The sequence below is a fragment of the Trematomus bernacchii genome, unplaced genomic scaffold (genome assembly GCF_902827165.1).
Source record: "Trematomus bernacchii unplaced genomic scaffold, fTreBer1.1, whole genome shotgun sequence".
In the NCBI taxonomy this organism is placed as follows: domain Eukaryota; kingdom Metazoa; phylum Chordata; class Actinopteri; order Perciformes; family Nototheniidae; genus Trematomus; species Trematomus bernacchii.
The window spans coordinates 1,844,055-1,868,818 of NW_022987609.1; the positions used below are offsets into that span (position 1 = coordinate 1,844,055).

General features: G+C 40.0%; 1 protein-coding gene across 1 annotated transcript; it reads left to right on the forward strand.

Annotated features, from left to right (window-relative positions):
* Window positions 1-1,391: 1,391 nt before the first annotated feature.
* jph2 (junctophilin 2) lies at window positions 1,392-24,428 on the forward strand. Its single transcript, XM_034131694.1, has 6 exons — window positions 1,392-2,145; window positions 5,009-5,825; window positions 17,731-17,849; window positions 20,267-21,189; window positions 22,580-22,677; window positions 22,774-24,428. The coding sequence occupies exons 1-5, from the start codon at window positions 1,767-1,769 to the stop codon at window positions 22,658-22,660; spliced, it is 2,319 nt and encodes a 772-aa protein (XP_033987585.1). The 5' UTR covers window positions 1,392-1,766; the 3' UTR covers window positions 22,661-22,677; window positions 22,774-24,428.
* Window positions 24,429-24,764: the final 336 nt, after the last annotated feature.

Here is a 24,764-nt window from a genome sequence, read left to right on the forward strand (position 1 = left end):
TACAGACCCAAATCATTAAAAAAATCCATATGCAAATAGCTTCTTACTCGAGCATGCTGCTGCACCTGCGTTAAATCAATGTGTAACCGTGTGACATCACATGATGCACAAGCATGCGCGGTGCATCTCACCGAGGTTTCGGTGGAAGGTCAAGCTGCTCTCTGAAAGGACATGCAGGCTAGCAGAAGACTACAGGGTCACATTGTTTAACAAGTAACACGATAGCAGGAGAAAAATAACAAAAAAGCAAACGAAAATGCCAACAGATTGCCAATTTGGAACATAAAGGTCTGTGATGGGAAGTAGCCTACTTTTAATCATAACCTTACCTGCTTCATTCTTATAAAGCAGGAAAAAGAGCTCCACCTCCACCATTCAGAGAAATGCAATAAAGTTTTCTTTATCAATAATAGTAACGTAAAACATTTTGACAATGTAAGCATATTAATACCTGCTAAAAGCACATTTAGGCTATTTATAAGGGATTCTTAGAAGAACCAATACAATGTTTTAATATTTATATTTTTTTTTTAAGTAACGTTTTTTACGTGTGCAAGTTTGACTGACTATACAAAAAAATAGCAATAAATGTAAAAACAAGTTGTAATTTCTTCCTATTTATGTATTCCTAATTAAATTAAAAGATATGATGCAGTTACATGTATTCCCCAGCAGGGGGAGTAAAAAGATTGAAATGTCTGATACATCCATAATGCAAACATTAACTCATAGCCTACTGTTACGGTTGCAATGGAAAATGGAAATAAACCATTATTAATTGACATATTGGCAGTAAATTGTATATTTTGCTATTAGACTCATGCAATTACCCAGCAAAAATAATAATAATAAATCTGACTGATTATGAAAATATATTGATTTATTCAGATTCTATAATTAAACAATATATAAATCACACTATAGGTCAATAATGACATAGGACTGAACCATGAGTAAATCAATATATTTTCATAATCATATATATACAGATATATATATATAGGAATACAGGGTTAAAATAATGTTTTAATAACAGACGCACAGGCTGTAATTTCCTAATGTAGAAGTATTATTATAAGATCTATGAGACCAGGCAGGGAAATCAATGTGAAATTACAGAGATCTATACTTTCACTGAGCCCTTTCGTCAAGCTTAATAGCCTATTAGAGAATAATTACTGCATTAACTGTAGGGAAAATGTAAAGAGAGCTGAGTCCTGAATGGCATGTATACTTCAGCCCCGAGGTGGCAAGACTCTGGCATGGCTCCTTGCAGGCAGCAGAGTAAGGATTGGGTTGTATTTTTGGAAGGGTGTGTGTGTGTGGATTGGTCGCCTTGTTAGGTCTGCTGAAATATTTCCCAACAGCAGCGACTGTCAGGAGATAGCTGGGTGGCAGGGACAGGGGAAAGGGGCTTTTCTCTGTGGCCCCCTGGAAAAAGCCATGTAAGATCAGTGGCTTGTCAAGACAGAAGAAAAGAATTCGATTTATCATCCAAATTTGCAACACAGAAGATTGACCCAAGAAGACACTGGAGTAAAAGAGGACACATTGAAGTTTGTATGAAGAAGTGCGTCCCGAAGCTTTATGGACACGTAAAACTACCCAACCCAACTCCAAGAGAAGAAACCCCCTTAAGTTCAGCACCAAGGATATCTGCAGACGGTTTTGATGTCAGGTGAAGGTGAAGTCAGACTGACGGTATCTTTAGCCACGAAACAGACTACAAACTTTACTTTCTGATCGCTGCGCACTTCGGGTGAGGCATGAGTGGAGGTCGCTTTGAGTTTGACGACGGTGGGGCTTATTGTGGAGGCTGGGAGGGGGGGAAAGCCCACGGCCATGGCATCTGCACCGGACCCAAAGGCCAGGGCGAGTTCTCCGGATCCTGGAACTACGGTTTCGAGGTGGTGGGGGTCTACACCTGGCCCAGTGGAAACACCTATGAGGGGTACTGGTCGCAGGGCAAGCGTCACGGCCTGGGAGTAGAAACCAAAGGACACTGGATTTACAAAGGGGAATGGACTCATGGCTTCAAAGGGAGATATGGCATCCGGATCAGTGTGGGCAGTGGAGCAAAGTATGAAGGGACTTGGAATAATGGGCTACAGGATGGATATGGAACAGAGACATATGCTGACGGGGGTGAGATCCAGATTCAAAACTTTTTGTTATAGTGCGACAGAAAACTGTGCTGAAAGAACATGTTTTACTGGCAAACATAAAAGTTAAAGTCGTTACTCCCTCTGAAATGTAGACGAGTGGATTACACCAGTGAAGAACATACTTAAAAGTGATGACAGGGCTTCTAAAATGTAAAAATACTTAGTGACAAGTGAAAGTTCTGCATGCAAAATGTAAATTAACCAACTAAGGAATTATTTGCATTTAATTAAGGTGGAGTGGAACACATTTTTACAAACTGTTACAATGAAATGAATTACATTATCTTTTTATTGAATCAATGAAATTAGTACTTTATATACCATACTGATTGGTAGCTAGTTAAACATGGGCTTTTATTTTATGGCAATATCTTTACATTCTCAATGTAAAAAGTACGAGATATCAAATACATTTAGGGGAATACAGAATACAATGTCTGCCTCTGAAGTGTTGTAGAAGAATGAAGTAGTAGTAGCAAATATAAATTCTGAAATAATAATAACAAATAACATTTATGAGTACTTAATACTAAAGTAATTGTATTTAGTTACTCTCCACTACTTACATAGACGTTGCATACATTTGCAGCTGCAGACCTGTGCAATGGTAGGAAGCATTGAGATAATTTACATTAGTATAACTGACTCCTAAATACTCCCAATTACTACACCTAAACCAATATAGCAATATATGTCCTTGTTGATCAGAAGTTGTGTCAAACCTGCAAAGAACACCTGTCCGATAAATGTAGTGAAGTCAAATGAATAAAGTAAAAAAGGAATCAACAGTGTTTGTGTAAGTACTGTACAGTGCTCATGTAAAAATATATGTTCCCCTACTGAGTTACACTACAGTGTGGTTAATGTAAAAGTACTGTAACTAAATCCTGATAACTAAGTCATGCAACATTAAGACCCCTCAAGCGGCCAAATGGTCGAATGCACCAAGTTCATTGCAGGCGATGTGCAGACATATTACAAACAGAACAGTCTGTGATCCTCATGTTCGTTTGTGATGTCTGTGCGTAACCAGAAGAAAATATCTCCCTGCTGCTGTCAGTCAAGAAGAGCTCAAAGCTCGCAGGAAATCAAACGCTGCAGGATTCTTTCCATTTTGTTAAACTACACCGTCAACAACAGTGGTGGAAAACATTTACTGAAGTAAGGAATCCTGACATGTAGAAACAATCTGTCACTAGAAGAGGCTCTATGTTCAAAACTCTACTTGAACTATCTTTCTCTTAATGACGTGGAAGTACTGATTATGCAGAAACAAGGCACCTTTTTTGAGTTATTTGCATCTTATTATAGTATAATATATATATAACTAACAATTAGGCAACTGATTAGCAGAACTGTCATGTTGCTTAAGATACTATTGACTACGTACAGTAGGTATGTGTTGCATAGTCAAGTCCATAAAAATAATATAATATTTTACGCTCTAATCAGTTCTTGTTGTGCATATTATACCAGAATCTGGAAAATGACTTTTAACTATACAATGAGATGAATGTAGTGAATTTAAACATACAACAATTAACTCTAAAATATAGGGAAGTACTGTAGCTGGTGCAACGGCCCATAACTCTTATATACTGCTTATCCTCTGGAGTACAATATTTTTAGATTTCTATCTGCAGGGACAGGGCTCTGCAGTCCTTCAGCGCTGTAAAGTACCTTAAAAATTGTACTTGAGTAAATGTATTTCTTCGATTTCAAACACTGAATTAACTGTTTTTAATAGGCAGACTAGATAACATCCAATCATAGATAACCTTAGGTGTAATTACAAACAATCCTGAACATCGAAAGTCGCCTTGAGTTTTGAATCCTTCGATATTCTCTCAAAGCTTCTGGTGCAATGATATCCCCCAGCACATTCATTTATTGTAGAGGAAACTAAATAGGTGAGAATATCAAATTGATCGCAGTGATCTCTGCTTGTAACATATCAGTGGTTCCCCTCTTTGCCAGCTGACTCATCAGCTTTGAAGTCCAGCCTGGTGGAAGTCGAGGGGGGATGTGATAGCGCCACATGTCAGGATGTAATAATAGCCCCTCCTGGCCCCTCAGCTGAGGCCTAGCTGTCACTATAATCCACACTCGTGTCAATTATAGCATGAGAGCAGACCTCAAGATGACTTTTCAGTAAGAGCATTAATGAACTTTTCACACTAGAGATATCCATGACATGCGGGCAGAAATAAAGGAAGGGCAGTTTTATATGGAGTGAACTATTTTAGCTCCAAGCCATGTTTAAAAGTCTACAGCCAAGCTAACAGCTTAACGACGCTGTAGGCTAAATGTTAACATTAGCATGCTAACATACTCACAATTACAATGCTAACATGCTCATAACAACAATGCTAACAGGCATAATAGTTACCCTGTTACCCATCTTAGTTTAGCATGTTAGCATGCTAACATTTGCTAATTTGCACCTAACAAAGTACAGATGAGGCTAATGGAAATGTCCTCAACTAATAGAAAATGTGCCCTGATGATTGCACTAGATGAAAAGCCAAAGTTTTTTATACTATCTAGAAAACCATAGAAATGTTACGCCAATCCGTCCAGTAGATTTCAACTTTGACTTGCTGGTGGCGGTAGAAAACGAGTCAGAGGATCACCAAAATTATCACGATTCATCCCCTGGGTTTAGTGAATGTTTCTACCAAATTTCATGGCAATTCATCTCATAGTTGTTGAGATATTTCAGTATGGACCGAAGAGGTGTGAAAACCAACTCAGAGACGGACATTGCTGACACTGCTGTAAAAAGTATCCTGGTCTGTGTTGCAGGTAGAAAAGTATAACTTCCTGTTTTCTGATGTTTCCAGGTACTTTCCAGGGTCAGTTCACAGGCGGGATGCGGCATGGCTATGGCGTCCGGCAGAGTGTCCCTTATGGCATGGCAGCAGTTGTCCGCTCCCCTCTTCGTACCTCCCTGACCTCCCTTCGCAGCGAACACAGCAACGGCACCGTCCTACAGCAAGACATCCCCGTCATCACCACCACCAACGCCTCAGGAGAGGAGACACACGTCACCACCCCCACCCAGCTGGGACCGTCCCGTGGAGGCTTCGCCCTCACGCTCCAGGTGGACCCAGAGGCGGTGAAACCCAAGAAGAAGGGCCTGTTTCGAAGAGGCTCGCTGCTGGGTAAGCTGAAGAAGTCCGAGTCAAGTACCTCGCTGTCCAGCCAGAAGAGCAAGATCAGCTTCCTGAGGACCGAATCGGCTCTGAGCTCCAATGCCAGCGACACCCACTCCACCATCAGCATCGGGGACGACAGCCTCGCCGGGGCGGAGGATTTCCCCCCGGTGGAGGCCGACATCGACGCCACCACCACTGAGGTCTACTTGGGCGAGTGGAAGAACGACAAGCGCTCGGGATATGGAATAAGCGAAAGGTCCAGCGGGCTGAAGTACGAGGGCGAGTGGATGAACAACCAGAGACACGGTTACGGCTGCACCACCTTCGCCGAGGGAGGGAAGGAGGAAGGCAAGTACATGAACAACCTGCTGGTGAAGGCCGTGAAGAAGAGGATGATCCAGCTGAAGGGAACCAAGATCAAGCAGAAGGTGGAGCGGGCGGTGGAGGGCGCTCAGAGGGCCGCTGCCATCGGCAAGCAGAAGGCAGAAATCGCTGCTTCCCGGTAAGAACAGATTCAAAGGTTTTGTTGTCATATAGCTTTGGTGTATTTTGGCAATGAAAAACTTGAGTCCAAGGCTCCTTCAACAATGCAACATAAATATATATAAGGCATAAAACAATACAAATAGTTAGAAAAATAAACAGAATAGAAATAAAATAGTGCAAGAGAGTGTTGAAAGTGACCCATGTGCAAGTAAATGTGTAAGAAACAATGACTATTCAACCTAACCCTAGTTTGTACGACTCATGCATTAGTCACAATGCTTCTGAGCACCTGATTGCTCATGGTCGAAATATTTTCCTGAACTTTTATAGTTTGCTTCCACCCTGATTCATAGAAAGAGTTACTGTGTCATATCAGTCCAGTTACAATATACTGCTAGTTTAGGAGAATGCTCTGCAGATTATAGAGAAAGGAGGGACAATGTGACGTTTTATATGAGGCATTTATTGCTCAATACTCCTTTGAAAAGGCCGACAGTGTAGTGCCACTGGCTGTGAGCACAGCTGCAGCTGCTCTGTCCGGCTGTGCAGGGTGAAGCTGGGGTAAATGCTCAGACTACTGCTGCATCACAGCATCATCCTAGAAAAAGTCAGCATCACAGCACCATCCTAAAGCTAAAGTCAGCATCACAGCTACACTCTGTCTAAATCAACCTTATATGTATATCATAATGCAGCTCAGAATGTCTCTATGGTTCAGAGGCACTCTAAATGCAATGCACAACTCAAAATACTATGCGAGAAGTATCCCAGAAAAACCCTTTTTGGACCTTCGAGGGGCTAAGCATCAGTTTTTTCTAAAATAATTAATTAAAGAAATGTCACTTTTGATATTTCCAAAACCTAAAAGGTTATTTAACAACATGTATAGCAGTTCTGAAGGTCTTTCCTGAATAATTAAACACTCTGCTCGCCATCTGGAAAATATATTCTTTCTGCTGAATGCCGAAATATTTGTATTTTCATGCAAAACATGTTTGTTTTATATTGTAAAAAAGGAGATATGTCTGCCAGGATACAATATAGTTGAAACCAGAGAAGTTCAGTTTCTTTCATGTAACAGATGTAATATTTTCTTTATTCGAACCTTTTCAACAGTGCTTAAAGATTCTGGAAATATCTTCAGAACATCAGTTCAATCAGGAGAGACGGTTTTGATGTAAGAATACATATTTATTGCCAGGAATACACAAATTAATGTAATGGAGTTTTGGCGATTAGGCCCCGTAGTGCAGGAGTATCATTCGGGAGGGGAGAACCGATCCGATGAAACCCCCTGGGGTCTAGACACTGGTGGTGGTGAATGGATAGTTGGGTTCGGTCTGAAGGGGAGTGGCTTAGCTTGACCCTGGATTCAGAGGGACAGGAGGTGAAAAGGGGTGGAGGAGGGTTGCGTTGAGTCACCTGAAATGACAGCTGTCAGAGGGGGGAGAGCAGACTTAAAAGGTTTAGCGGAGCGCTATGATAGGCTTGTGGGAATAGAGCGAAGTGATTGGTTAAGCTGGGGAGTGACGCCCCCGATCACTTATTGAGAGGAGAGAGAGGGTGTTTCTCAATCGCGAGTAAAGCTGCTTCAGAGCCACTATTTCAAGCATACTACGTCATCGAGTGCCGCCGAAGTACTGTTCCAATCTCCAGTATACTTGGAAATCTACCGAGCCCGGCGTACTCCGTTTGGAGAAATATCGAGGCTGCACATGAGTAGACTCCGCGGTCTTAAAATCCCCACAATGCTTTGCGCACGGACCAATTTCCCCAAATCTGTGGCGGAAGATGTAAGGCGGGGCCTCTCATATGACGCACACCTGCACACTTGCTAGCGTGTTCCACTCTTCGTTTTCCGAATGCCAGGAAGTATTCTTGACTCGCTTCTGAAGCAAGATGCTCGGCAGACATGTGCTACCAAGCAAGCGTACTCGCGATTGAGAAACACCCCCAGTATATCATAGACATAGTAAATGAATGAGAAAAGAAGGTCTTCCTGGTTGAACTTGCGCTGAGCTTCATTAATAATGTTGGAAACTTTATAGAAACTGTTGCTTAATGCTGAAAGACACAAACTGGGCCTAGCTTCACTCAAATGACACTGAAGGTAAATGAGGGTAACAGATCATGTAGAGACAAGAGGCAATACAAAAGACACTTCACTGACTCTGGCTGCTAGTCGAAACAACTCCCATAACAGAAATCACCACCATTATGTTTATTTTATACCGTATTACAGATAAGAAATAATGAGCGCAGTGGCTACTCTTTACAGTCACAGTGTTTTCCCCACAGAATTTCATATCACGCGCTGAATAACCAAATGTTCAAGCCCATCATGATTTAGATCAAAGCTAGATAACCTTTGACTGTTTTCACTGCAGAGAGTTTTTTGCAATAATTGTACAATTTGAACACACATTCCTCCCTATGTGACTCAGTTTCTGTTATGAAATCTGTCTGAACTGGCAGAATATACTACGGGACTTTAACAACCAGGACTGGACTAACTTTTAAAGCAGACCTGTCCCATGTTACAGCTGTAAATATTAAAATAATGTATTTAATGTCTTCGTTGTGGGTGTAGAACTGGTGGTATTAAAAGTATTAGTAATATTTGGTGAGCTCAGCTTACACAGGATTCACCTGCAATACATGTACAGCTTGTATTTCAATACAACCTTTCTAAGACATTAAGACCTTAATGCAACACAAGAAATAATTTTAAATCAAAGAACAGAACATCTCTGGGCTCAAACAAAATACAGTCAATATTCGGAAAAAGTATAAATAATAAATAAATAAAAAAGTAAATAAAACAAAGATTGTAGAAACATTTACTCGAATAAATGTTCTCCAAAATCAGGCTCTATTGGATCTTCAAGAGGATCAAAAAGTTAAAATGTTTCAGGACTAATGTCTTGGTGTTGAGAATTAAAATAAATACTCCCTTGCATTTCACTTCAACAATTTGCCTTATCACTTTCCAATTGGTCAAAGGAAATTGTGACCAGTAAAAAATTGCACCTATGGAAATAAAATTAGCAATACAGTATTAGCATGTATGGTAATTTCACTGAGAACGGGACAGTTAGGTGAGTTCATGTTAAAGTAAAGGTGTATGCTCACAGACAGGCAGACAGACAGCATCAGAGTGTTGGGGGGGCGGGGGCAGGTTCAGCACTCAAAGCAGCATGGCAACAAACAACCTGGCAGGGAATGAGTGGAAAAAGGCCGGTTATATACTGCAGACTAACGAGGGATATGGGGAACAGGTGAGCAGCTGGGAGGGGTGTTACCGAGGGCAGAGGAGAGCAAGAGGAAATAGGGACAGAGAGGCAGAATGTGACGAAAACACAATACTTTACTGTCAGATCAAATCTGAAACGTTTCTTGCATCACAGCAGCTCCAAATGCAACATCAACAAGGATCAATATTTAACACAAGATGCAAGGAACAGACATTTAACATTGTTTGTTTTAAGTAACACATAGAAAAGTATCCATGTGTATCCATAGTGTACCATCAAACAGGGATGTTAAGATTGGTTTAAAACTGCAAGGAATTGTGAGACGGTAAAGGATGGTCCAGTGTATCCTAAGATAAAGGAGATAAGAAAGGAAGCATTGAAGCACCTTTCCTGTCATCCAGAGAATTCGACCAGCTCTTTACAAGCCTGTTAAACTTGCAGGTCATTTCACTAAGAAAACAAGAGCTAATAGTGTCTCGCCAAGAGTTTGATGGTAAAACCAAACTCATAACTGTCCAATCATTATAGGTCCCATTATAGTCAAATTTAAGGCGCTCTTTTTGGACAAACAAATTACCTTTGCAATTAAATCACTAATTGTACGTAGCCTATATAGGATAAAAAGGGCAACAATAACATGAGATTACATTAAAAAGATAGAAAGACAATGTGAATTTACAGCCAGGAGACACTTAGCTTAGCATCACAGAAACAGGGGCAAACTGCTAGCCTGCCTTTCCAGAGGTAATAATACAAGCCTGTCAGAACTTCTTAAGCTAACAACACATCTAAAATGCATTATAATCAGTGCATTCTGAAGTCAATTCATAAGAAATCAATAATTCATGTGGTGTATTGTTCAGATGTGCACACATCCACCTTCAGCTAGCTATGCCCGTACAAGGCGTGTTGTTTTTCTCCACCGTCGTCTTCAGCACCTGAAATAAGCTCAGTGTTTACAGCGCTGATGGACCGCAGAGCCCTGTCCCTGCAGATTGAAATCTAAATATTGTACTCCAGAGGATAAGCAGTATATAAGAGTTATGGGCCGTTGCATCAGTGCTTCCAGCTCACCTACAGCACATCCACAGGCGCCTGCACAGCTCAGTGTTTATGCAGGAAAGCTTCCAGAAACACCTCGGTGGCCTTAACTAACCAAACAACACCTCATAGGAAGTACAGCTACCAAACTACTGGAAAACCATGGTGTATACTCGCATATATTGTAAATGTGTTAGCCAAAATAAACTAAGCAAAATAGAAAATAGGCTACGAACAAATACAAATAAATAAGTGAAGGAACGACCACTGCAAAAGAGAAACACAGTTAAGGAGTTGTATTCATTTTCTGCAGAAAAAATATTACTTTTAACACTTTAAGTACGTTTTGCCAATAATACTTTAGTACTTGCATTTGTAATGTAACTTGCAATAGAGTATTTTACATCATTTTATTTTCTATGTCAGTAGAGGATCTTAATACTGTAGTCACCTCACAAACTAAACATCAGCCACTCTTGGCTGTTCCTGCATGTTGAATGGAAATCTGTTTATTATACAAGCAGTGGAGACATGACACATCTGTTCCTGGCAGTGGTTTCATCACTTCATGATCCTTTGGCGATGAAGTCGACGGTTAAAAATACACGTGTGCGCTGAATGAGTAGCCAGACCTGTCCTCTTCAGGTCCGTTAGCTGACTGGCACTCAGACGCTCTGTGGACATTGTTCTGATGCGTGGGCCGGCTGCAGGAGGACCTGTGTGGCAGGGCAGGGTGTAAATGACACACACACACACACACACACACACACACACACACACACACACACACACACACACACACACACACACACAGAGGAGCCCTGACTAAATATGGGCAGGCGCACTCTTGGTACATCACAATCACAGGGGAATGCAACAGCTGATTATCCCCCTCCCCCGGCCTGCAAAACCCATTTTTCCTGCCTAGTCACAGACACACAGCCAGACTGTTTATAAGCTGAATCCCAGTGTTTGTCTGCATACCTATTGAGGGGTGGGGGGGTTAAAAATATATTCCATTACAATAACTAATTTTAACAAAGTAATCAGTATCCTGATTACATTCTGTTACAACACAAACAGAACAGTGTAACCTTAGAAAAGAAGAAACCAAGATATTTTTGTTCAAAGGACCTACTATGCTAATTTTCAGGTTCATATTTGTATTTTTGAGTTTATGGCTTTAATGTTCAAAAAGGTCTTTATTTTTCTGCCTGTGCTTATGCCTCTTTTCACCCTCTGTCTGAAACCAGAGCCCAGTCTGCTGTGATTGGTTAGCTGGCCAGCTCTGTTGTGATTGGTCAACCGCTTAGAGATGTCCTTAGCCTATCACGTACAATGTGTTGGAGCGCCAGCCAATAGAAATGCGAGTGTTACACAATGATGTCACTATGTTACAGAAGTAAACAAAGGAGTTCAATGGAGGCGTTTCAGGCAGGGGGGGGGGGAGTGTGAGTGGGAGAGAAACTCCATCTGGAGGAAACACAGGGATTTTTGCACTTGCAGACCATTTACATGCACAAAAACCTATATAACACACTACAGGATATAGAAAACCCCAAAAAGCTTTTTTTTAACTGGCCATGATGATGAACTGGAAGATTACGGTAGTTTTGGTGTCATTCTACACTTTTGAGTGTTTTACATTTGTACCAGTAATCTTATTATGCTTTCTTATTGTGAAGGTTACAGCTGCCTTTTTTGTATGTTACTTAATCCCACTACATGTTATCCATTACACCCTAAAGCCAGGCTATTACCTATAAAGTAACTCTCTTTTGTCCTGTTTTAGCAAATCAAATACAAAATGGTGCACACCTCTGCTTGAAAACAGCCGTCTGCTCGCTGATTTAGTTTCTCTCACCCGCTGCTTGCCGGCAGCAGCATTCGGAGATCTCGGTCCATCTTGCGTCAGCAGCGGTGTCAAATGGTTCCACGGGTATAAATATGACACAGCTCATAAGCAAGTGCTTGGGTATAAAGGGTTGGTGTATATATGTACCACACCTAGCTTTAGTTCGGCGGCTTGGATTACATACTGTACTGCTGATACGAGCATTTTGTGTGTAGCATTTGTAAATAGAGTTCAATTCTCACCACAGCTCAGGACTATTCATCAGATCTCTGTTGCTCTTCTAGCAAAGGAAAGATACTAAATACATGTACTCAAGCTTGTACACTCTTGAGGAATTGTACTTTAATAAAAAAAATGTAGGCTACTTTATATTGTACTTTTTTCCTGCTACATCTATTTGATAACTTTGGTTACTTTTCATGACAAGTACAACATATAATAACCACATTTTTGATTATGGATTTTTAAGCATGGTGGATACAAAAAGCTAAAAAGTGAAAAAACAAGCCCCAAACGAACACAATCATTTCCATCCGATTATATAAATGATATTGTTCTGAAATGGTTCATACGCTCCTTTACTTATGGCATATATAAATACTTTTCTACTTTTTGAGGGTGTGATCTTTACTAGAATTTCTACACTGTGGTATTGCTAATTTTTCTTTTTGTAGTATGATCTTAGTACTTAATTTACTCTGCATGTATTTATTATGTGACCTCTTTGCAATGCTGCAATAATGAGGTTGCAATTAGCTCCTAATGTACACCTATTTTGTGAAGTGATTTGATTATAGTCTGAAACATTTAGTCGTCTTTTTATAGACACTAAATTCACACGCTCTCTTTCTCTCGCACGCATACCCACAAACACACACACACACACACATTCACACACACAGTTGAATAGGCCCCTCCACAAAGATAAAGTGGCACATGCCAGAATGACAGAATATCTCCTGCCCTCAGCAGCCTTTCGAGACAACTGCAGCGTGACAAAAAGCAAGTGGTTACAAAACAGCAGGACGAAGACAGGCTTCTCCATTGTGCACCGGCTAAAATAGGATTTGAATTTGTACAATTGTTCATAGCTTTAAATGTTCAAGGCTGCTGACGTCTCATTCCTCCTCAGAGCACAACAAGAATCCTTAAGGCAGCCCTAAAGGCACAAAGGGTATTTAGGTCACAGTGTCAAATGTCATGTTTGGTTGCAGAGACGCACTGCAGCAGTTATACAACTTCAAGGGCCGTGCTGGCTCGTTCTTATCTGCATCATTTTCATTCTGTTGTTAGAAGGAGGGCTGCAGAAATCCAGAGATTAATTTAAGAGAGCAACGCTACTTCCTTTGTCTGCTCCCTAATAATAGTCTTTCTTAACTAAAAAAGGACCATACAGCAATCATTTCCTCATTTTTGGCAGGATTGTGTTTATTTTACCTCAACTACCAAAAATAACTTCCATTCCCTTATTATTGGAGTAAAAGCACCCAAAGATCCTAAAAATCCACTCCAAATAAATACCTATTTATTTGATGTTATCTGTGTTTTTGGCGATTGTCTCATTTGTATTGTCATTAAAGGTGGGGTAGGTAAGTTTGAGAAACCGGCTCGAGATACACTTTTTGTTATATTCCATGGAATGCTCTTAACATCCCGATAGCAATGAATATCTTAAGTGCTTTGACAAAAAATCCATAAAAAAATATCATCTGTGGAAGCCGTAGTACTGTAAAAAGCACGACCAATCATCTGAGCCGGCCCGGCTAAAATAACTGGATGGCCTACCTGCCTGTCAGCCTTCCATCTGTGCACAAACTTATCTCGTGCCCTCATTGGTCATGTGCGTGTGTGTTGGAGGAGGGGCTCTGTAAGGAAATGGCAGATTTTTTCCGGCTGTGTATTTTCAAATTCTAGCGCACTCGAGCTGGTTTCTCCAAAATTACCTACCCCACCTTTAACTGAACTTATAATTTAAAAGATATACCTGTTTAAGCTTTTGTTTTTTATAACACCTATTTTTTAAAGCCGGTATGGCAGTTAATGCAGACTTAATGATATATCAGTACACATAAATGACAGTGGCAAATCAATGGATTTTCTTATAGTTGATGGTAGACATAACAATCTCCCATGCTTTTAGCAGCATTGCAGGCAGATTTGAGAAACTATCCCCACAGTGGCCATATACAAATATATGATAACACAGCTCAGTACTCAGCTGCTCTTCAATTCCTGGTGGTTGTTTTCAGTGAATGATGCAGCATAATTTCACTGGATATATATTAGGGTTGAATCTGTCATTCCTTTGCAATGATAAGCAGGGTTGAGCTCTTACTCTTCTCTCAAGGACACAGGATGATGGTTCACACTCTTCCAGTCTGAGGTTTGTGCACATCTATGGTGCTGGAAGTAATCCTGGTGATGCATTGAGACACCCATACACACACACACACACACACACACACACACACACACACACACACACACACACACACACACACACACACCACACACACACACACACACACACACACACACACACTCACACACTCACTCTGGGTTATGAGAAGTTGCCGCTTTCACGTAAGAGTGATGGAGGCCACTGTGCTCTTGAAGACCTTGAATGCAGCAGACATTTTTTAGTAGCCTTCACAGTCTGTCTCTGAGCTCTGCAGGCATCACTGGTGACTTTAATCAAGGCATAGAAAATGATTTTATATACCAATTAGTAGTTTATTCAAAGGCAATGCATCCTATGTTAACCATCAAATACATGTATTGTTGTAAAAAGTATTATATTACATCTCAAATGTTGTGGAGTATCACGTGAAATTAATCGATACAAGCATTTTCTTTTAAACATATCAATGAGCCACGATTTGAAGGCAGCCCTGCACATCCTGTCTCACACTAACGTTGGTTATTTTTTAATTATAGTGCATTACTTTTTAGTGCGAGTACAACAATGAATGAGAAAAGCCTGCACCCTTATCCATTAAGAGCTGTGTCTCAGTAGAATGATATACTGTATGTCAAATACACATGGATTTATGTTTATACATTCAGAACTACACATGATACTCACTTTATACATTGCTGTCAAACTTAGAAGTGTGTTTCTGTGATGTGTTGTATTAATGGAGTATGCTTTAGTTTGTGCTGTTGCCTTTGGGAGTTACCTAAAAAGCTTGTTGCTAAAAAGCAGCTGCTGTTATTCGTAGCTGTGCTTTATTGAAAGATGTCAGTGTGAATATAAACATGTGAGGGTGTGTTTGTTGCTGGGAGAGGACGGAGGTGCTGATGGTGTGTGGGCAGGTGGAGCTCATCCATCTCAAACAGCGAGCCTCGGGGGTCTCTAATTGTTCCAGAGGGAAGCTCCTTCCCCTCTGAGTCTTCAAGTGGACCAGGAGCTATATTCAGCTCGGTGTAAAGTTACAGTATGTCAAGTATCCACAGAGTAATCACAATCAGTAATTCTCCCTGTTAATGTGCAGCAGGAGGCTTGAACTCTCTGCACGGAAATTATATATTTGTTCAGTGTGTTGTCTACTTTGGTCGAGACTGAATCATCCGAAAAAATTATTGGATTTGCAGCCTTCATATTTAGTACAGATATTACAGTCCCCATCAGGATGAAGCCTACTAACTTTGATGACCTCCTGACTTTTTATTACCACCACCAGCACGATAAACCTTTCAGTTTTTTTGGTTAAATATATCTGCTTACATAAGATCCATTGGCACAAGTTATTGTAGGGATTAGCATGAATAATGGTACACATATTCATGTTCCTCAAAGAATGAACTGCGATCACTTTACTTTTATCTAGAGCTACCATCTGGTCAGAAATCTAATTGGTACGGTAATTGAAAGTTAGACAGCGTGTTAAGTGCTAACAATTAGCACAACTATTAGCGTTACTTTAACACGGTTGTACTGGGTGAACATGTTCAAAATTATTCCTGTTATATCAACATTGTGCGAATTATTTTAGCATTTAGCTCCAAGCAATGCATCAGTTAAACAACAACAGACTCTTGTGTTGTTAATTTATGATAAGATAGCAAATTACTAATATAATAACAACAATGACGATAAGAATTAAATATTGCTACTCTGGTGTGTTGTATAGATTTTTCTGTAAATGGTCTGCAAAGGCTACATTTTCCCAAAGTTTCTCTCCCACACATCTCCCCACCATTTAAATTGTCGGTCCGAACTTTTCTGTAGCTTTATGCATCACTCCTGACCCCTCTCTGTCTCTGTCACATAAAAATATGTATGATGTGTGTTGATGGATGTTTTAGTATCTTACAGTCATAACTCATTGTCCTGCTTGGGGGCGATGAAAGTATAATTTATTTCTGTTCCAGTCCAACAGCAGAAAAGGACACCTCCTCTCTCGATAGCTAATGTATTATTAGCTAACGGACAGGGGGTTTAATTAGCCATATGACTTGTAGCCACCCCGCCCTGATTGAACACTATAAACAATCCCGTGTACTGCAGTAATTTTGGTTAAACTGTCTTAAACCATCTTTTCTTAAGGTCTCACATTCAACATCCATCATTTGTTTAATCAGAAAAGTCAAGATCAAGGTCAACGTGCATTAAACGACACAAAGATAAAACATAATATCAAAGTGAAATCCAAAGTCTAGTTATGCATAATTCATTTTCAATATTAACACAATACTGCATCATCAACTTTGAATGAGTCTTTAACACGCTTGTTGTTTAGAGAACACAGGTTGTGATATTTAAGCTACAAAAAAAATGTGTTCACTATCAATTCATCTGTATGTTTCATGATAATTTCAATAAAAGATTGGTCTAAAAAAGTAAAATATGTCTTTTAAATTGCTATTTTTTTCTCAATCGACTATCCAAAACCCAGGATGTTTATTTTTTAATAGCAAATAGTCACATTTGAGGAGCTTTTAGTGCATTTTTGCTTCACCAAAATAGTTTTTGAGGCATTATCTCATTCTTTGGTAGCCTACTCGTTCCCTACCTGTTGTTAATTCATTTCATCTAAAAGTCACAATTAGAGTGATTAGAGTCTCGTTCAGGACTGGCTGTTAATTAAGAATTGAGAGCAGCTTGATGGGATTCCCCTCTCTGCCAATAAGGGTGGGTTTCTATTGTTCTTACAATAATTTCTTGTTTATCTGGTAGCTTGTTGGTTTGATAAGGTTACACCAAATGTTCGCATTCAACTGTCCAGAAGTGTAAAGTTTTGAAGAGTCTTACGAGTGTTGTAATCTAATCAAGCGTGATATTGTCATCATTATTCTTTGGAGCACTTTGAGCAGATTTGATAGTTGCAGTATGTGAATATTTTAGACCTACACTGTAGTAAATACAAGCTATCTTCAATGTGTGAATGTGGTGCCACCTTATTATAATAACCTTTCAGATTTATGCATACATACAGATAACATAATCCAATCCAATCCAACTTTATTTATATAGAACATTTAAAAACAACAGAGTTGACCAAAGTGCTGTACATCAAAATATATATAAAAAAGCAGCATAAATACATTTAGACAAAACTGATAGGACAAAAAGAAACTAATGTAAAAGCACGAGACAATAAAACCATACTTATAGCCACAGACTGAAAACCCTCATACATGATGTAAAAACATACAACTAAATAGAAAACCCCAATTTAGAAACATAACAGTAACAGTAACCTGAAGATATTAAATCTGTATGAGTTGTACCAGTGACTGATGATCTGTGATGCGTTGTTCCCCCGCAGGACGACCCACTCGAAGGGGAAGGCCGACGGAGCGGAGCTGGCGGCTCTGGCCTCCAACAACGAGTCCAGCATCGCCCGGCTGGTGTCCAAAGAGCTGTCCCCCTCCTTCTACCAGCCAGGTCAGTGGCTCTGAGAGGAAGACTGAAATGGTTCATAATTGGCTATAAACACAAGCAGTTATTTTCACCTGGATTATTCTCTGGTTAAGACTCATATTTATCCATTTCCATTTAATCGTTTACTTAGCAGGGACAATGCAGTCCATGTTTATAAAAAAAGCACATACTTTTATTATCTTTCTCAAGTCATGAGTGTAACATGCTCAAACGAGTCAGACTTCTCTTACGTGTTTAGTATAACTATGAACTTCATACAAATAAAACGACATCAATATTACTATTAACTGAAGAAAACAATAATACATCAGTACACTAAAGTGCTGTACTTAAGTACAATGTTTAGATACTTTACTTGAGCATTTTCCTTTTCTGCTACTCCCTTCTATGTTAGTGGGACTTATACTTGTTATATTGATCTAATAATTTAAGTTACCTTACAGATTCAGATTCATACTAAGAAAACAATTTAAAAAAAACATGTTTGATGCAATTGTTTGGATAATGATACCTTTATTGATCTAATTGAGGAATACACAAGCTACTGAAGTATGCAGGAAATATAAATTACAGCTACATGTCTACCTAGCTGCAACCTTAAAGCAATGACAAATGAATGCATCACTAATGATTATCCAATAATATGATATCCATTCTGAAATGGGCCATTCGGCATCATACTATTTATACTTGATATTGATAAGTTATACGTTAAATTAGAAATTGATAACTTTCACTTGTAACAGATTATTTTTACACTTTGGTATTGCTGCATTCACTTAGGTAAGAGAGAACTTCTTCCACCACTAACCACGCTGTAGTTTATAAAGTGTCCCTGCGCATGTCTCCACTTGGAGCTGGCAGATCCTCGGCTGAGGCTCTCCACAAGGGTAGTCGCATCTGAATGTCTAAAAAAGGAACATCTTATTGGGTCGAAGGGATCATATCAGTTTCATTGCGAGTCTGGCGATACTCACACTTACACGTTCACACAAAAGCACCAGAGCCATTTTGGAGCCCCTTGCTATTTTCTCCTGCTTTCTCCCTCAGCAGAGAGCGTAATCTGACAGTAATCCATGTTTCTGAGAGGCTAAATGAATTGTGTCAGAGTAGCCCTACAAAAAGACAAGTCCTGCTATGAATTGAACCACTAACAAGTCTTCTCTGTGTGTCCAATCCCTCATATAACGCCTTTCTCTGAGCCATATACCTCAATTGCTGTCAAAGAAAGAAAACTGTCTCATAATAGCTATTCAAATCACATAAATGAGACAAACTGATGCATTTCCTTGACTACCACGAACACAGACAGTGTAGTTTACTTTCATTCAATCACACACACTCCATACTGGAGCCCCAAAATATGACTTTTGAGCACCAAAAGCACTATTACACTAAACACTATAGTAAACAATACAACCCCTAGCTCCTACCTGGATCGCGAGCCCTGGATCTTGAGTCGTGGCTGTGCCTGTTGCTGTGGTCCTGGATCATGAGTTCTTGATGGATATCCTCGTGGATTCATCTTCTTATTATAGACACACGCATTTCCAAACATTTGGACTACCTATGTTGTAAATGTATTATCTCTTCGATTTACACACGGCATCTATTGCACGTCTGTCCGTCCTGGGAGAGGGATCCCTCCTCTGTTGCTCTCCCTGAGGTTTCTCCCATGTTCCCCTTTAAACTGTGGGTTTTCTCCGGAGGTTTTTCCTTGTACGATGTGAGGGTCTAAGGACAGACGGTGTCGTATTGTCATTCTGATATTCTGTACAAACTGTGAAGTCCACTGAGACAAATGTAACATTTGTGATATTGGGCTATATAAATAAACATTGATTGATTGATCCCCTAGCTATCTTTGGGATTCATTAAATCCAGCTATTAAATAATTGTGTGTCTAAAAGGGACACATTGGATCGGGAATTATGCAGCTAAAGACCAGCTGCAGAAGTAAACATGAATTCAAAATAACTCTGAGCGGCGGACTTTAATGCATTGGTTTAAGGCTTTTCATGGGATCTGGTCAAATAGTAGCCTCACAGCACTGAAAGGATATATTTAAAAAAAAAAGTAAAAGCAATGTCTCTTTCTAGAAGTCATGATCTGGTTAATCAATATTATCCCATGGTTTGTTGTAAAAAAGGTAAAGTGTGTATTATAAATGTCCCTCTAACATATTAATATCTGCTCCATAGCTTCTCTTGGACTTAAAATCTCACATTTATATATTCAGTTTAATATGTAATATTCCATCCCTCACAGACTTATGCACCCTTGTTTTTGTTATTGTTCATTTGTAAATTCAACATGTATATTTTCTACTTTCTTGTTTATTTCTAGTCTTTTTAATTTGTATTGTACAATGCCATGTCTTTCTTATCTTATCTTGTCTCTAATGTCCTGGTCTCTCACAGGTCCTGAGTATCTGAAGAAGAGAGTGATACATGAGAGCATCGAGGGAAGTGAGACCACCGAGACCATCATGCATGAGCCTCTACTGGCGGAGGAGGATCCCCTGCCCACGCCACCAGAGAGCCCCTTCATGAATGAACTGGACAACCTCATGCCTGGCTCTTCCCTAGCGCGCACCCCCTCCCCAAGCCCAGGCATCATCATTAGCAAGGAAGACCCCAAGCTCCTCAGTCCAGGAAGCTGGAAAGAAGACAAATCCATTAAAAGTGGAGGCAATAAGGGCAGCAGTAAGTCCAACAGCAGACCCAGCAGCCGCCCCACCACCCCAGCAACCTCTGCCCCCCCCACGGCTGCACCTGAGAGCACAGAGGCCCCCGGTAGTCGTGGCCCTTCTCGCACCCCCAGCCGTCAGAGCAGCAAGAACGAGCAGGGATCAGACCTGGAGATAAAGCCCCTGCAGAAGTTTGATTCAGAGGAACCAGCTCCAGATGTTGTTTCTGCACCTGTTGCCTCTGTAAGGAATAGCCTCATCTCTCAAGATGAAGAAGAAGAGCCGCGCCCCGCCTCCAAAGTGCCATCACGAGCCGCCACCCCCGAGCCTAAACCCATCGAGGTCAAACCTGAAAGAGCTCCATCAGTCCAGGAACGAGCGCCGTCCGTCTCTGAGAACAAAGTGGAGTCGAGAGAGGTGAGCAGGCCGGCCAGCAGAGCAGAGACAACGCCGTTACCGAAGCGACAGCCGAGCCCAGCTCCGTCCCCAAAACCTACACCGACTCCTGAACCTAAACTAGCACTAATGCCAGTGGAGGCCGAAGCCATCGTGGCCAAACCAGCCGCGAAGGTGGAGCCCAAAGCAGAATCCAGACAGAAGGCCATGGCGTTGAGCCGGAGTCCTGAAGTGCCTGCTGAGTCTTTGGAGCTGGAGGTAAGACAGCTGATAAACACAATGACACACATTTGATTATTTAGTCATTTTAGCTTCGACTACCGAGTCAGCAATTGTAGTCAATCCAAAACGTTGGTCAACACAAATATGCAAAAAAACGATTGGACATGTTGCCATTTAGTTTTCTACTGACATTCATGATAAATCCTAGTCAATTTGACGATCCTCAATCTTTTCCTTTAGCACCACCACTAGGTTCACGTTGGTGGTTTGAAGTAAAATATGTGGATTTATGATTGGAGAATTTGTATGATATTTACAAGATGAATTCAAATTACTTTGGTCTTTCCCTTAACTTTCCCCTAACACATAATTGGACTGCAAAACGAATTAAATTCCTGTACACACACAACTGTTCAGTGTGTAGTGCTGATAAGCAAATGTTAGCATGCTAGCTAAATAGAGATGCCACATTATAACTGCCAAGTGAAGAAAGTGCATCTCCCAAAATGTAGAAGTATTAGGTTATAAATTACCTCTGCTTAATCACAAGATGTGAAAATATTCAAGATAAATCCAGATTTCTACTCTTTTAGGAAACTAAGGAACAAGCAGTTGGACCTTAAAGTCTTCCCTTAACTCATATTTAACTGAGAGTGCAACAGATTTAATATGTTAAATGTAAACTACAGGAATACAGCCGAGAAGATCTCATTACTTATCTTTAAATGTACATTACAATTAGTTTACTTAAAGGTAGGGTAGGTAAGAATGAGAAACCAGCTCGAGTGCGGTAGAATTTGAAAGTACGCAGCCGAAAAAAATCTGCCCCTTCCTTCAGACTTCCTTACAGAGCCCCTCCTCCAACACACACGAATGCGCACATGACCAATGAGGGCACGAGATAAGTTTGTGCACAGATGGAAAGCTGACAGGCAGGTAGGCCATCCAGTTATTTTACCTGGGCCGGCTCAGATGATTGGTCGTACTTTTTACAGCGCCACGGCTTCCACAGATGACATTTTTGTATGTATTTATTGTCAAAGCATTTAATGTATTCATTGCAATCGGGATGTTAAGAGCATTCCATGGAATATAACAAAAAGTGTTTCTGAAGTGAATTACCTACCCCACCTTTAAGAGTGATTCAGAAATATAATTACAGCAGTCTTAAAAATAGATAAGTTAACAACTAAAATCTTTTTTTTTTAAAAGACATTTCCATCTTCTTAAAAAGGAACAAGCTTCGACCATCAATTGAACATTGATGTCTGTTGGTTTCCCATAATACTACAAATGTTTAGTGCAAAACATTACCCAAAAATATTTCTTGAGTAATAATTGTTCCAAACTGTTCAAGTTTCTACACATTCACAAGATGGTAAACTGCCTTCCCTGCCCTCATGTCTCATGTTTACTTCTGTTGAAGGGCCCAAACACCATAATGATATGCATGGTCATCCTTCTCAACATTGGCCTGGCCATTCTCTTCGTACACATTTTGTCATGAGACATCGTCCACCTCAGGTAATTAAACAAATAAAATGTGATTAAAATAATACAGTATACAAACTTGAGGGAATAGGGAGTCTACTAAAATACAAATTGTGTGTTAATCTGCAGGTCACCACTCTGCAGAAGTGTTGGAGAGAGACGCCTCCTCCTCAGTTAGGACCAGAGATAAGAAAAGAAGAAGAAGAAGCCTCACGCAGATCGCCGCAGCTTTTCTAAAGGTTTTTGCTGGTGTGACTGTGTGAGGCTATGTGAAGCTCCTCTCTTTCCAGAGGATTGACAAACTGAAGGGCATGAACCTGATTCAGAACGTCTGAATATGATGATGTTTGCATGTTAAAGTCGGGGCTGGTTGGTAGAGTATGTCCTCCGTGCTTACACTGGAGAAGCAGCGCTAAAGAAGTCACATTTTTGCAAAACAAAAAGGATTTTTAACCCAATCCTTCATTGGCACACACTGGCTGATTAGACCGGAAAGATAATTACACTTTGTCACAAGATGTGTTTGTATTATGAAGAATGTTAATAACATACAAACTGAATATTCTCTCCACTTTGCCTTAAACTTGATTGAGACACTGCAGCAGACGTGTGAAGATTACTGGTATTATTGTTTTAACTATCTGCAAGTTTCAACAGAAAACTGCAATCCAACATTAAGCCATGTCTTTTTGTTTTCATCTTGCTGCTGCTCTGTCTCTTAAGACTCCAAAGCATGTCGAGTTACATTTCAGCTAATTGCATTTGAGACTGTGGTGTACTACACTGTGAAACTTTCTCTTTTCACTGGGATTTATATGCATTATTGTCAATTTGCTGCTTTGGTTTGGGAGCTGTAGAAAAGGGGGCAATAGGAAGCTTATGAGTGTCACAGTACTGTATGTTCCTGTTGGTTGTTAAATGAGAGCTGTGTATGTTTTGCAATAGAATGAGCAAACAAGAGAAAGGATTTATGTTAATAAAAAAAAACAATCACTGTATGATGCAAGTTCCTCAATTTACAGATTTATATCGATACACAACTGAAGGGGATGTTTTGGCCTGTGAACAATTTGATGTATGTTTTAGTGTAGTAAACCGTTCTGATTCACAATGCCTTATTTTCAGGGCGTTTTAGTAGAGCCAAATACGTCAACTTTTGTACGCATGAGGACACTGTGTATATGCGTCTGTATTTTTGTATCATTTTGAAGTGCACATCTTTTCAGCATTCAAAATATTCTGTTGTATGATTTTTTTTTTTGGCAGAGGCAGTTATGCAAAGCTAAATTAATTTATTTCCCAAACAGTCCAATTACCTCATGATTGTGAGATGGAGAAAAACATTGAATGGTTCTTAACTCCATGTCTTACGGTGAGAAGAGCACCCTCCAGATATGCTATATTATCTTTGAGCCATTTAACACATTGCTTTTGAGAAGAACAAAGGTTTTAAGATTAATTTCCTTTGCAAATGAACAAACTGGTTGGGAGTTGTTCTAACACAAAGTGTCATTTTACATTAAGTTAGCGTTAACACATTTCTATTTGGCATGCATTTCTGCCCAATAACTGATCATAAATGTACAAAATCCATTAACTACCAAAGACGCAATTGAAAGTGCAATAGGAATGTATTCATTTAAGTCAGTGTATTGTAGGATCCATTTTGTTTTTCTGTTTTAATGACATTAAATATCCCTGCTTAATGTCAAGAAAAAGCATTTATTTGTAACCGAACATGGTGAATGATTACAGAACTGAAAATAAAAAAAACGTTTACAACACCTGTGAAAACACTAATCTCCTTACAACACTATTTAGCCTTTTTCAATGTTGCTTTACATGGTTCCTAATGTATTGCTTTCAGTTTCATTCATTTTCCAGTCTGGGAACAGCAGAACTAAGTATTTTTAAACACCACCTGTCTGCCAGCATGAGAGCCCACCCCCCCCCGCCTCACTACTATCCCTCCCTTGGGCCAGAGTGAATACCACACCCTATTTTAGACCAGACCGGGGTTAGGACTCTGTTCTTCTCACGTAAAGCACAAATCCAATCTTAAATAAGTAAATGTAAGATATGCAAATGGTACTCTTGAATCATCTGATGTTGAGAAATAA